This window comes from Pangasianodon hypophthalmus, chromosome 29 (assembly GCF_027358585.1).
Source record: "Pangasianodon hypophthalmus isolate fPanHyp1 chromosome 29, fPanHyp1.pri, whole genome shotgun sequence".
NCBI lineage: Eukaryota > Metazoa > Chordata > Actinopteri > Siluriformes > Pangasiidae > Pangasianodon > Pangasianodon hypophthalmus.
The window spans coordinates 5,572,781-5,587,273 of NC_069738.1; the positions used below are offsets into that span (position 1 = coordinate 5,572,781).

A 14,493-nucleotide genomic window follows, 5' to 3' on the forward strand; every position below is an offset into this window, starting at 1 on the left:
TAAGTAATCACACTTACGTAATTTCCAGGAAACGCCCCCGTTAAACCACTCCAGACCGCTAGGTGGCAGTAAATACGCCATAACGTCAACGCCTCGAGGCAAAGAAGAAGAATCACTAGAAGACACCGCGCATGCGCAGCGCGTGTATATTTTCCAGGCGGCGCGTGGGTATGTCGGTGTTCAGGGAAAAGGTATTATACTTACTGAAAAAGCCATCAGCTCTAACAAGAAAGAAAATATGGGAGTGTTTCCAGATTCTGTTTGCAAAACTTTGCAAAAAATGTTTCTTAATTCAGATGTTTATATTACAATTTTTCAGATGTTTGCTGATCGGCGCAGAGTCAGAGTGAAGTCCTGCAGTCGAGCACGTGCTTGGAGGTGAAGAGATGCACAAGAGGAGGAAGGTAAAGATTAGGAATAAAAAAGTGTACGGAAAAGTACAAAGTTTATGGGAGAAAAACACTCAAACCCTTAGTGGTCACTATATAAGATGTAAAATGTTTAATTTGACTGTAAGAGGGTACAAAGTACAGAGCATTTCAGCACTGCATGCTCAGGAAGCCATTTTGAAATGTACTCAGTTTCTACCACGTGAACTGTGTTTACTCCATGTGGTTTAATTTAGACGTTAGTTGGGTTAATATGTCTAAAAATATCTAAGTGTTGTGCATGGCTATGAACATCTAATTTTGCTGTTGTAAAAAATGTAAACTGGTGTCATAAATGTGTTATTCTGTCCAATTTACTTTTCAGGTTGATTCTTACTTCACTCTGAGTCAACTTCATGATTCATAAGAAATCTGAGATGAAGATCTTAAAAAAGAGCCAGCATTGACTGAGGTGAGTGTATTCTCATTGTACCCTGTGTGTGTGTGTGTGTGTGTGTGTGTGTGTGTGTGTGTGAGAGAGAGAGAGATCTTGTCCTTTCCTGTATGTCTATGAGAGAGGTTTGTGGTGGTTTAGTCTTTTCAGACTGTAGAAACCTCAGACATGTTTGTGTCTAGATTGTGAGCATTTATCAAAATGTCATTTTAGTATTTAATTTGTATCTTATCTTATTTACAGATTGCTCTCAGTAGTCTGTCAGTGTCCTGAGTCCTTGGCTGCTTGGGATTCTCGGTAAGCTATGATTTTTGTGGAAACGTTAACTACTTGGCTCAAGACATGTGAAGAACGTTGCAGTTATCTTTGGCCGATCAGTTTTTTTTGTTTTTTTTTTAATATAAATGAAGTGATGCACTTCACAAATGGGTTAAATGAAGATCATAAATTCATCTTCAGTGTAAAGATGAATATTAAGGTGACTGCTGATGTAATATTTAAGGAATAAAACACTTGGAGTGCTAATGTAGGAAAATATTCAATGATGTAGTGGTGTGATGTGGCACGACGTGAAGCAGAGTTACTGTTCCCACAGGAAATTATTTTCCTATAAAGGCACATCCTGAAGTGCTTATTGCTCTTATCCCATAAAAATTTGTGAATGCTAGCAGTTTTTAATTTATTAAAGAATGATTCATCTATTTTATCCATTTATAGTTGCATTTCATGTTGTGGAATGTCCATGAAAAGTTAGTTCCTGTTCACTGATGATTATAGTCACAAACCTCTCTTTATTTAATTATTATTATTTTTTTAAGTTAAGACAATAAAAGCAGCTTGTCATGTTACCGAGAAGCTGTAAAGCACTTAAAGTAACAATTTTGGCTCAGACTGAGATTAACTGCAGTAAAACATTGGCAAGTCTTCCTTTTCACCAAAACTAACCTTCATTCATTCTACTGAAAGTACTTCTAGCTCCTGACTTGCCTTTTAAAAAAAAAAAAAGTTTATCATGACTAAATTAACATTGGGGTTTAACTGGTTATGCTACCTGCACTGTGGGATCACTTAAAGAGGTGTGTGTGTGTGTGTGTTTTATATATGTGTATATGAGAGAGAGATGGATAGATATAAACAACAAGGCGGCACTAAGCAGCTATTCTGGGCCTGGGAAAATTAAATTAGCCAAATTATTTTGTGATGCAAATCCAGATGTATAAGAGATTATGATTAAAGGTACAGAAACAATTTTAAACATTACAACCTGCACCTTTAAGTGATTGTACAGTGCAGGTAGCATAACCGGTTAAACCCCAATGTTAATTTAGTCAGGTTAAACTTTTTTTTTTCTTGGAGTCTGCAGGCTGTTCAGCGAGGCTGGGTCTAACATGTGACTTTGTCCTTTCCTGTATGTCTGCTAGAGAACCTCGGGGTGGTTTGAGGCCTGACAGCATTCCCTTCGCTGTCAGGTTATAGAAACCTCGTACAAATGAATCCATGTTCACGCTGGTGTTCTGTGACGTGCCCTTTGAGAACCGGTGCATTCATGTTCTCTGTTTTGTTTTGCAGGAGGTCGAGATCCATTGGCGATGTTGGATTTGCGAGAAGACGCATGAATAAAGATTGTAGCTGTAAATTCAGGTTTCAGTGTGCTGTGGTGGAGGCGGAGTTGTGTAGTTTGATGATGGATGTTTGTGGTCTACACATTCTCCAGCTCTTATGTCAATGTTTCTTAAATTACTGTGCATTAAAATTACTGAAACACTAACATGGTAGAGTGTGACGCTGTTTATTTTCCTGTTAATAAAAACCTCACAACTGACTTCTTGTCTTGCTTCATGCTGAAAGTTATAACGAATTAAGGACAATAAATATGAGTAGTTGGTGCTAAACTGGAAGAATTTTAATGCCAGAACAATGTGTGACAAATAACTTTATTTTAAATATCTTCTAACATATAAACATGAATATACGTATTTAAAATTGTGTCCTGTCCGACTACTGACATGAACCGTGTCATACCACATAGTGCACCATTTTCATGTTCTGCGTCTTTAGGACCCTTTGGTTGGTATCCATTGTATGTGCCTGATTTAAAAAAAAAAAAAAAAAAACAAACAAAAAAAACTATTTATTTATTGCTATTGCTGTGACTAAGCTATATTAATCTTCTTGTAAATAAAACAATATTAAGAAACCTTATTCTCAAATGGTTTTTTTAGATTAATAAAAAAAACTTAAAATATGATTCAAAATTTAAAATTAAGTCTTGCTCATTAACGATAAACTACTTTCAGTAACATGTTAAACATTGCAGATAACTTTTCGGCCAGTTGTGTACAATATAGTGCTTTTATTTATTAATTTATTTATTTCATTTTATTCAAACAATTAACAAAACCCTGCCCTAAAACAGGCACATAAATATACACCTCGATAGTTCCTCCGAGAGCCGTTGCTAGGCGCCGTGTCTCCGATAACACGTCGCTCCTTGTCCTGATCTGATTGGATGAATCGGGGTCCAAGACCGGAAGCGACGCGATTTTCAGCTTGTGCAGGATACGGTACAACACGTACACCAGTGACGTAGATCTCGGTAGAACTTTTACTTTCAATTCAGTAGTGTGAGATTCTGCGCAACTGTTGGTTTGTGGATGGTTGTGCAGATGTCACGCGCGTAACCCAGATTAATGCAAGTAAGTTTTTGTACTTTATCACTTATAAAACCACACAGTGTGAGTGACTTCCTGTTTCAGTGGGCTGTAATGTTTGTTTCTGGGTTTAGGACGGTATTAGAGTTGTCGTTAAGCGCGCGTTGTCACCTGGACTTTGCTCTTAATGAGTCACTTTACTGATTCGATTCTTTCGAACTGAACTAAATGAGTCTGGATTCTTTAATTAACTCACCTGAAAGTAGGCTTCAGAAAATCTGATGTGTTCTGCAACACACTGACAGATGGTTTGTTGATATGGCGAAGATTTCTGTAAGGAGACATTTATCTAACATTTGCTTGATCTCAGTGCAGCTTTTGAAACCACAGATACCACAATATTTCTTCTCAACAGACTAAAGGGATTATTATTATTTTTTTTTGGAGTTAAGAGAATGCCTGTATCAAGGCTTTTCTCTGTTGTGGCATGTTGGAATGCACTTCTCCTAGGTGCCCTAGGTACCAAACAGCTGAGTCACTGGCTGTCTTCAAACAATGACTTAAGACCTATCTCTTCATGAAGTACTTAAATTAGTATTTTGTTATTTTAAAAAAATCCATGTCTTGTGTGTTTTTTCATAATGTGTTAACCTCCCCAACAGAGTTTTTAGATTGTAGTCTTAATCCCTGAACTAGTGAACCAGTATGAGGATGTATTTATTGATAGAACACTTCCGTAAGGTGCTCTGGATAAATTTAGCGTCTGCTAAATGCCATAAATGTAAATGAAACAATGTCCGTACGTGAAGCAGAAAAAATAGTTCATGCTATTGTTAACTCTAGGTTGGACTATTCTAAAGCCTTGCTGTCTAAATGTTCCACTATGCTTGTTGCATAAGCAAGCTCCAGTTACTCCAGAATGCATTGGCCAGAGTCCTTATTAGAGCCAGAAGATTTTTATCACATCTCCCTTATCTTATGCACATTGCACTGACCTATTGGTCTGTTATGATCTGCCTGTTCAGTCAAAAGGTCCAGGGTCTTTATTAGTACCTAGAATAACAAAGACTAGAGGAGGGGGCAGAGCTTTTTCTTACAAATCCCCCCAGCTATGGAACAGCCTTCTGATTAGTGTTCAGGATTCAAACACAGTCTCAATCTTTAAGTATAGGTTGAAAATCAATTTGTTTAATCAGGCATTTTGTTAAATAGCTTCTCTCTTGGGTAAATGTGCTGATCTAGGGGGTTCATGGGCATAAAGAGATATGGTAAACTATTAAAATGTAACAAAACTCCAGGTTTTAATAAATATTAGACTGGCAGAATTGTTTTGATACTGTTATTTAACAGTTCACTTTATTTTTTAGCATTGAAGTCATCATGGATCCAATGGTTATTGAAGTGCATGGAGTTCCGTGCATTCCTCCTCATGACCGGATGGTTGATCAGTTAAAGATACATTTCCTGAAACGGAGGAATAGTGGTGGAGATGTTTTAACAGTGATTTATCCAACTTCTACTCCAGGCCAGGCTTATGTCGTTTTTGAATCAGCTAAAGGTATGGATGATATATACAAACTCACTGTTAGTTACAGTCTTGAGAAAGCAATGTCTAAAACCTTTGGATTACCATCTTGTCTTCCTTTTGTGTTAGTTCCTGGAGTCTTGGAGTGTACTCATATTTTAGACGTAGACAACAGATTTTATCCAATACATGTAAAGAAAGCTCATTCGTCTGAGGTAAACCTGTTTTCTTGACATAAATTCTTACACATACACAGTTCGGTCCCAAGAGTCCCAGAGTCCCATTCCTGAACATGATTCAAATAATAAACCACGTCTGTGTGCTTTTCCAGGTGGACATGCAATGTGAGACCACACTGGACTTGAGTATGTTCCCAAAGCCAGAATCTGTCTTGAAGCTCCTTAATCATTATGACTTTAATGTAACAGAACCTATCCCAGGTCACCTCCAGTTGAAGGGCTCCTTCTTGAAACTAAAGCTCATACGCAATGAACTCGTACATCTTCGGGGTCATGAACATCAGTCCCATAGTAGATCTCCATCAGCTCTTCAGAACGGCTCTACTTTGGGGTACGACATGGAGCATAATAGTTTGGATCCCAGACTTGTTTCCAAGTCCACATCGAGGAATATGGATAAAACGGATGCTGTTAGTAGGAATCAGTTACTTGATAGTGCACCATCATTATCTTCATATAGAGATTCAGTATCTGGTGGATACCCCAGGCATCTTCAAAGCAGTCATTCATCCTACACTGAAAGAAATGCAAGCAGTCCAGTGGGTGCTGTTGTTCAAACATATCGGGGGCAGGACAGCGATGAATTGCTTGCTCATAGACGGAGCCCCCTTGCTGATGGTGCATCATTATTATCAGCAAATTCTCCATCTAGTCTCACCCTGCTACACCACACATCTCCATTATGTAGAGATTCAGCCTCAGGTGGATCCCCCAGGAGTCTTCACAGCAGTTACTACTCCTCTATTGAAAGTTGTAGCAATACAGTGGATACCATGCAACACCACACATCTTATAGAGATTCAGCCTCAGGTGGATCTCTTAGGAAGCGTCCAAGCCTCAATGAAGATACTTGGGCCGGCTCCTCTCACAGTAGTCCCGCATCCTCCAGTGGAGGAATGGCAAGCTTTCCAGTGGACAGAGATACCATAAACTTTATACTCACCCAACGACAGGATGTTGTTAAGGTGATCGAGAAGGACTGCGGCACTGAGATGGGGTTAAAAGACAATCCTGGGTTTACAATGGTCACATTTTCAGGAAAGAACAGTGAGAAAGCTAAAGCATGTCTTTTGGAATTTATTAATGAGATCAGGCCGTCATTGCGCATGCAAGAAATACATCTGAAGAAATATGACCATGCTCAACAAAAGCGGATCCTTGAGAGAATCCAACGTAATAAAGACTCGGGTGTTACGATCACACACAGTGATGATGTTGTAAAGCTGGTGGGATCCTCAGGAGGAAGCTTTGAGATGATGCAAAAGATACTGGGACACAGTGATGACCCTCATAGAGGAAGGGCCATGGAGAGGAGCTCAAAATCCAGGAGAAGCCACTCTGTACCCAGACAGTATAAGCTGGCTGACAATGCACATTTTACAGGTCATGAAAATCTGGCAAGTGCTGAAAACAAATACTCTCCTTCACATTATCAAGAGGAATCAGATGAAGGAAAAGCCCTGCAGTTTGTTCGAGGCCCTGAACAGACTCCAGACAAGAATTCCCAACGGACACGCAGCAATTCAGCATCTCAAGATAGAAACAGGGCAATCAGGGAGCAGGCGATGCATCAAGATGTGGAGTTAGTGTCATCAACTCAAGAAAAGAAGTCCCCAAAAAAGTACGCCATTGGCCTCCTAAAACGATTTGATCCTAATGCTAAAAATATTGATTTTAGAAAGGGTCTACAAAAAACAAGTAAATCTAAACCCAAAAACACTGGCTAAATTGCTGTTTGCCAATTATATTTGCTGCTATATAGAAAGTCAGCAAGATTTATTTCTCTAATCTTCAGATATACAGTGTTCGTGTGTATTATAGGTGATATTTTTTAAATCAAGATATTTGTAATGTTAAACAGTAAATAAATTACATTACATGATTTTGAACAATATATCTTGCAATCACTAATCAGCACTGATTTATTCTTTCTGGAATAAAAAAAATGTAAAGTCACATAAAAGTATCAGCTCTTATTTTCCTGGGTGTAAACTTGTGACTCATTTGCTGTAACTGTTGGTCTGTGTGCCGCATTTAAAGATTGTGTAATACTTCTGACACCATGAATCCTCTCTAGTTCCCTTAACACTGGATTCGCGTAATCCTCTCAGTAGAACTTCCAAAACTTCTCTGAACAGTAGCGAAACATCTTTAACCCTATAAAGCCTGACAAATGAAAAACATTCTCATTTTCAAAAAAAAAAAAAATTCTCATGTTCTCATTTTGCAAACTTGATGTTTTTGTTGTATGATATTTGGTCAGGTCTTTGGGTTTGTAATTTTTTGTCTTTTAAAATTTTCCTTTTAAAATTTCTTTTAAAAATTGTCTTTTTAACTTTCTTATTTTTTTCTCCCAGAATTTTAACCATTCTGTTTCTCTTTACAGCATTATTAGTTTGACGCAAAGTATTGAAATTACTACAGCAAGTTTTATAGTTTCATATCAGAATGAACCTGTTTGCCATCTAAAAATACAAAATAATAAATAACACTTAATGGTCTAATACTATTATTTTTAATTATAAAATAATGAATGTTTTGTTTACTATGCGTCTTTAAACAAAAGTAAACAAAAATGTTTAAAAAACATTTCTATGCAATCCATGGGAAATGATGTGATATACTTTAAGCCTGCAGTATCATATCTGATGCACATTATTATGCAGAATTATTTGTGAAATAAAATTTAAAGATTGTTAACAATAGCCTTAGTCAATAAACATTTATTTATAAAAAGGCTCATATCCCTGATTTGAATCCTACAGTGAATTTCTCAAGTTGAGCAAACTTTCACAGGAAGATCAGTGTGTGCCAATCACATGCAGATGGCCATTTTAAATGCCCTTTTCTAAATTTTATTTAAATAAAAATTTTAATTTAAAATAAAAAGAGACATCAATTTTTAAAAAGATATGAATACAGTACACTAATTAAAAATCTCTGCGTAGTCAGTAGTAGGCCTGAGTAATGTTCTGTGTTTCTCAGTCTACATTATTCCCCTGATTATTAAGATGCTTCATGAAAACACCAGATAAAATCCACCAATGCATCATTTAACCATAGCTGTGGTGTGTTTCATGCATCCATTCATGCATCCATTATATCCCTTTACTTTTCCTCTTTCCATTTATTAAGTCAGTCCCAACCTGACCTTCCCATGTGCACATGATTTGAACTACATTTACACTTATACAGTTGAGGTCAAAAGTTTACAGAAATAAACTTTTGACCTCAACTGTATAAGTGTAAATTTCAGAATCTGCAAAATATTAATTATTTTACCAAAATAAGAAGATCATACAAAATGCATGTTATTGTTTATTTAGTGCTGATCTGAATAAGATATTTCACATAAAAGATGTTTACATATAGTCCACAAGAGAAAATAATAGTTGAATTTATAAAAATGACCCCGTTCAAAAGTTTACATCCACTTGATTCTTAATACTGTGTTGTTACCTGAAGGATCCACAGCTGTGTTTTTTTTGTTTAGTGATAGTTGTTCCTGAGTCTCTTGTTTATCCTGAACAGTTAAACTGCCTGCTGTTCTTCAGAAAAATCCTTCAGGTCCCACAAATTCTTTGGTTTTCCAGCATTTTTGTGTATTTGAACCCTTTCCAACAATGACTGTATGATTTTGAGATCCATCTTTTCACACTGAGGACAACTGAGGGACTCATATGCAACTATTACAGAAGGTTCAAACGCTCACTGATGCTCCAGAAGGAAAAACCATGCATTAAGAGCCGGGGGGTGAAAACATTTGAACAGAATGGAGATGTGTACATTTTTCTTATTTTACCTAAATATTATATTTTTTCATTTAGTACTGCCCTTCAGAGGCTACAGAAGATAGTTACATGTTTCCCAGAAGACAAAATAAGTTAAATTTACCCTGATCCTCAAATTCAAAAAGTTTTCACCCCCTGGCTCTTAATGCATGGTTTTTCCTTCTGGAGCATCAGTGAGCGTTTGAACTTTCTGTAATAGTTGCATATGAAGGGGATGTAATCTTTTGACCTCAACTGTATATGTCAAATAGCCAAGTCATGTTATTTCCATCAAGCAGTTCCACTGTTTCGTAACAGAAGTTTTGACTTTCACTTATCAGACCAGAAAATAAATTCTGCTAAGTTAAACTGTCCTAATTTGAATCCAGTGGTGTTCCATGAGGCCTGTCCAGTGGTGTGCCAAAAGAGCCAGCTGCAAAAACCTGTTTCACCCGCCACAGTCGCTGGAGTGACATGCATCTGATGGTTCCTAAAATCAACGAAAACACAACACCATCCTCCAAAGTTGTCAAGAGCTATGAGAGTCATTTACCGCATTGCTTGGCAGGATCAGTAAATACACAAGCTTAATGATATGACAAAAAATATTTGTTATGACCATCCGATTATTCTAATTCTAATCCATGTAATCTACACTATTATAGTGTATCTTAAGTCATTTGAATTAGATCTAATCTATTCTAGCTGTCTAACCAGGACTTCCTGAAGTTCCACTGTAAGCCACTTGTGTCTGATGATGTCTTCCAAAGTCGCTCGATAGCGAGGGTCTTTTTTCAGGCACCTCGATATTAGATCGCAGCAATCTGTGTGCGCAGTGACAACCAAATAATCGTTATGTTTAAATTAATTTTGCTTTGCAAATTTTACAGCTTTATTATACAGGTGTAAATGTGATGCTTCTTCATTGTCTCACCTCTAGACAGATCATGATCTACACTTATGTGCCCATCAGTAATTTCATCCTTGGTCTTAAAGGGCAAGTGTCCACAGACCAAGTAAAACAGGAGCACACCCAGACTCCAGAAAGTAGCAGGACGTCCCAGATACTGTCTGTCACGTATCCATTCGGGAGGATGATAAGCTCGAGTTCCTGAGTGAAACAGAAAAAAAGAGCAGCAACAGTCACAAAATTTATTTTCCACAGTATTGTCTTTAATTCTATCCCATTTGTATTGTACAATTACCTGCAAATCTTGTATAGGGGGTGTCCTTCAACAAGTCCCCACAGCCAAAGTCGATCAACTTCACTAGCAATGTCTTAGTGTTGATCAGAAGATTCTCTGCTTTGATGTCACGGTGTAGAACTCCACTGTTACAGCAGTGACGAGCAGCCTGAACCACTTGCCACATGATGTCTTGAACCAGTGGTTCAGACAGTAGCCCGTTGTTACGCCTACAAAACCTTTGCAGGTCCATGCAGGGACTGGGTTGCTCCAGAACCAAGACAACCCAATTGGACATGTCAAACCATTCCAGCAGCTCCACCACATTCTCACAACGAGGCGTCAAGGCTACCTCCAGAGGCAGGGGACGCATCTCTCCCGGCTAAAATGCCAACAAAGACATGGCACAAAGACATGGTTAGCATGTGTTTGGAGTGAAATATGTCTAAACTGTGGTAAGAAGAGATGTTACAATGTAAAATGTTTTGCAATACAAGGATTGCTTCTGAGTCTAGATCAGCAGTCTATCTCTCATATCTATTATGAATGATAGGTAATAAAATCTGAATTTGAAACATGATTTGGAAGGTGAATTAGGAGAAAAGTAAGTTTACTTACAATGCCGATATATTTGTCATGGACAGTCTTGGCCACACATTTAATAGCAACCTGTTCACATGTACAAAACATAATTAGTAAGTTCTAAAAGCTGTAAGTTTACTAATTAAAACAATTAATAAAATTCCACAGCCACTACATTAGGTGTCAGCAAATGGAGTTGTGGAAGGAGGGGCGTGGTTGAGTGCCGGTTTGTGAATGGAGGGTGGAGCCAGAGAAGGTGAGTGGTAAGGATCCCATACCTGTGTGGAATTTGGCTAACGAGTGTTCAATGTTTCAGTGAGCGGCAGCAAGGATAAAGAGGGGAGAGGGGAGAGCCATGGGAGAGAGAGCTCAGCAGCAATAATGAACCCATTTGAGTTGTCCAAAGTCTGCTTCCCGTCTCCTCATTCCTAACCTATCCCAGGAAAGTGTTACACTGGTGCTGAAATGCAGGACTTTGAGGAAGATGGAGCAGTTCATCACCTGACTACCACAGGGGATGGCGCAATGGGTCCAGTGCCACCGTCTGGTATCGCTAGACAAGGCAGTCCAACTGGCTGAGGACTGACTGGCTCTTCTCCCTCCCTGTCTCTCTCTCTCTCACTCTCACTCTTCCCCCTTTTCTCCCCACACTCCACTGTCCCTGCACCAAAGAAATGGGGACTGCTTCCCCTGAAATCAGTTCCCTTGTCCTGGGGTTTCCCTACCCCTCTCTCCCCCCTTGTGTCTGTATCTCCCCCACCCAGGTTGGTGACTCTGGGGCCACAGGTGTGGGAGTAAGGCCTGGGCTGGTGTGCTGGCACTGCGCGAAGCCCGGGCATTTCCAGAACCAATGCCACGTGATGGAGGTGGGGGCATTGTTCCGGGTCCCCGACCCACCACAGGCCGCCTCCCGTTTGAGTGGGGACGTACCGTATATCTGTGAGTATTCAAGGGGGTACATAACACTCATTGGTGGGATCAGGCTGTAACCAAACCTCAATTCATCAATCCTGGTTTAAGGTGAGGCATTGGGAATGGCACAATTGTTGAAGGTGAGGTGTGCGCACAGGGATGTACATGAGTATCTGCTGATGCCAGCCATGATCCAATTCTAGGGACAAAAATAGGTTGATGGTGGTGGTTGGAGGGTGGCCGGTGCCGGCGGCAGGCCAGACAGCTCCCGATTCTGAGTTGAGTGGTGGGGTATCTGGAAGCGGGGACTTGGTCGAGCGCTGGTTTGCGAATGGAGGGTGGAGCCAGAGAGAGTGAGGGGCTAAGATCCCACACCTGTGCGATAATGAATGTTCTGTGTTTCAGTGAGCGCAAGGGTAAAGAAAGGAGAAACAAAGCCACGGGAGACACAGCTGAGCAGCATAGAACCATTTGTGTGTGAGAAAAGTAAAAGTAAAAAATATAGAAAAAAAAAGAACCCGTTTGAGTTGTCCAAAGCCTGCCTCCAATCTCCTCATTCCTGACCTATCCCAGGAAAGCGTCACTTTCCTTGTTTATGTCATTCATTAAAAAATTGTCATGCAAAACAGTATTCATTATTCACATAATCCTACATTACTCACACCGTGTAATGCTTTACAGTTTCTATATTGTGTTGATTAGTGCCAATCAACTGTATATGTGCAAACATATGACCTTTTTCCCATCCACCTTATGAACTCCAGCATAGACATTGCTGAAGCCTCCTTGTCCCAGCAGCTCTCCCACAGCGTACCGTGATGCGAACATCTCTGTTAAACAAACAGACAACCATTCACTTCAACTGAAATAAGATCGAAAGAGCCTCATGCTCTCAACCTTCATCTAACACAAAAGTGTGAAAGCAGCTTCTCTCAACTAAAAAATATAAATCAATATCATATCCATACAAAAGGCATGATTAGCATGCTAGCTCACAATGTTACTTCAGTTTTTCTCTGTAATATTTAACTAGCTAGAAGTAACTTTAAGTAAGTTAAGTTACATAGCAACCCAAAATGAAGTAATGTTAACTGTTACTATGATGAAGTATAAGAATTTAAGGTAATTTTGAATTTTTTCTTACAAATAAACATGCAACTATCTCTTATTTTAACTATTTTCCTCAGCTTCCTTTCAAATAGTGTTAACTAAGGTACATTGACTATCATGCCAAAATAAATGTTAAAAAACGTATTACCTACAGAATAATAGAGAAATATACAAAATGTTCAAATGAATTATAAATTAACTTAGTGTGTATATGTGTATATATATATATATATATATATATATATATATATATATATATATATATATATATATATATATATATATATATATATATATTTATAATATATATATATATATATTTATAATATATATATAGTGTGGGTGTGGGTGTGTGTGTGTCCTACCTGTCCACCGCTGGTAAATGCCATATCTTTCTCCTGGACAGGGAGGATGATAAGGGTTGAGGATCATGTCCATTGTGCTCAAACTTTTCCAAAATAATTACAGAATATCAGAATTAGAAAAGTATATGGTTAATAACTGGTAAGGTTGCAGTTATGTTTTATGATTTTTAGGGACAAAAAAATGAAAGGCATTTGTGTTTTTAAATCTGTCTCCTCCAGTTTGACCGTGACTCATGACCAAGACTCGCAAAAATCTGATGTTCACTTTTGCATAAAATTGAGGAATTTTTTTTTTACTTTTCTGTTACCTCTCTATGATAAATAAATGTGATGTGTAATAAAAAACAGGAAAGCATCGTTAATCCGGATTTGAACCTTAATTATATGATTTTATAGATGGTTACAGCCATAGTAAATAATATGGAAGTAATAGACCTATAAAATTATTTTAAATTATTTTCTATCAACTATTTTAGACCTTAGGAAGTTATTCCCATAGTTTGTTTTACTCTATAGCCTCATATTTATTTTACAATTTTGTATTCACTTCTACAAAGTAGCCTTCTATACTCATTTCTCATATCTCTTCTGCTCAACAATGTGTATAGTCCACCTACCTCTCACTGAAAAGGGTCAGGATTTCTGTGCAAAATATACAACTATACAGTTTCTCTGTGCAAGAGTAAAAGGCTGAATCTCCGATATGCAAATGAAGGAGAAAGTGAACACACCTGCTCTAAATAAGAGGTGAAACCTGATGTCTTAATCACAGAAAATTCTAAATTCTGGTCCTTGCCCAAAGCACACAAATAGTTATGTCATGTGGAGGCTGTTCATACGTAATTAATGTTTCTAAAAGTTTGTAATACATCATTAAATATGTATCTTGATGTCCTGTGCATGCTAACACAATATCAATTGCATATTATTTGAACTATTTGCAAAGTGCTTGAATTAAATAGTCACAACTACAACTAGGAATAAATGAAAACATATATAAGAAATGTGAATTCATTATGCGCAGACCCTTTTTTTTTTTTTTTTTTTTTTTTTTACAGTAACTAATCTAAAAGCAGGACTGGTGCAGAATGAGTTCAGGGTTTTTATGTGTGTAATGCATTTGAACATTTACATCACACATTTTGTCTCAAATAATCAAACTTTAATGACAAACTTTAATGACAAATTAAAGTTAATCAAACTTTAATGACTAAAAAAATCTTACAAACAAAATTTGCTGAACAAAGATAACCTCAACCACTCATATAAAGTTTCAATTAAAACCAAATCACTGCCCTACAACAATTACTCAGTAAAGACATCAGTAATATTT

General features: G+C 37.8%; 1 protein-coding gene, 1 long non-coding RNA gene, 1 other non-coding gene and 1 pseudogene across 4 annotated transcripts; 3 read left to right on the top strand and 1 right to left on the bottom strand.

The window, feature by feature from the left end:
• Positions 1 to 45: 45 nt before the first annotated feature.
• Positions 46 to 2,644, top strand: LOC113543838 (uncharacterized). Its single transcript, XR_003404447.3, has 5 exons — positions 46 to 191; positions 320 to 404; positions 754 to 840; positions 1,066 to 1,119; positions 2,392 to 2,644. It is a non-coding gene; the product is annotated as an uncharacterized LOC113543838 (long non-coding RNA).
• LOC113543913 (small nucleolar RNA SNORA9) lies at positions 2,180 to 2,313 on the top strand. The gene has a single exon (XR_003404454.1). It is a non-coding gene; the product is annotated as a small nucleolar RNA SNORA9 (small nucleolar RNA).
• Positions 2,645 to 2,981: 337 nt separating the features above from the next.
• Positions 2,982 to 7,973, top strand: si:dkey-154b15.1 (uncharacterized). 2 transcript variants are annotated; one of them, XM_026942114.3, is made up of 4 exons: positions 2,982 to 3,518; positions 4,841 to 5,031; positions 5,128 to 5,213; positions 5,330 to 7,973. In XM_026942114.3, the coding sequence occupies exons 2-4, from the start codon at positions 4,854 to 4,856 to the stop codon at positions 6,962 to 6,964; spliced, it is 1,899 nt and encodes a 632-aa protein (XP_026797915.3). In that variant the 5' UTR covers positions 2,982 to 3,518; positions 4,841 to 4,853; the 3' UTR covers positions 6,965 to 7,973. The 2 variants fall into 2 exon arrangements, with proteins under 2 accessions (XP_026797915.3, XP_034157359.2); XM_034301468.2 differs by lacking the exon at positions 2,982 to 3,518 and adding an exon at positions 3,546 to 3,806.
• A 1,139-nt stretch (positions 7,974 to 9,112) lies between these two features.
• LOC117596409 (serine/threonine-protein kinase pim-1-like) lies at positions 9,113 to 11,061 on the bottom strand (annotated as a pseudogene).
• Positions 11,062 to 14,493: the final 3,432 nt, after the last annotated feature.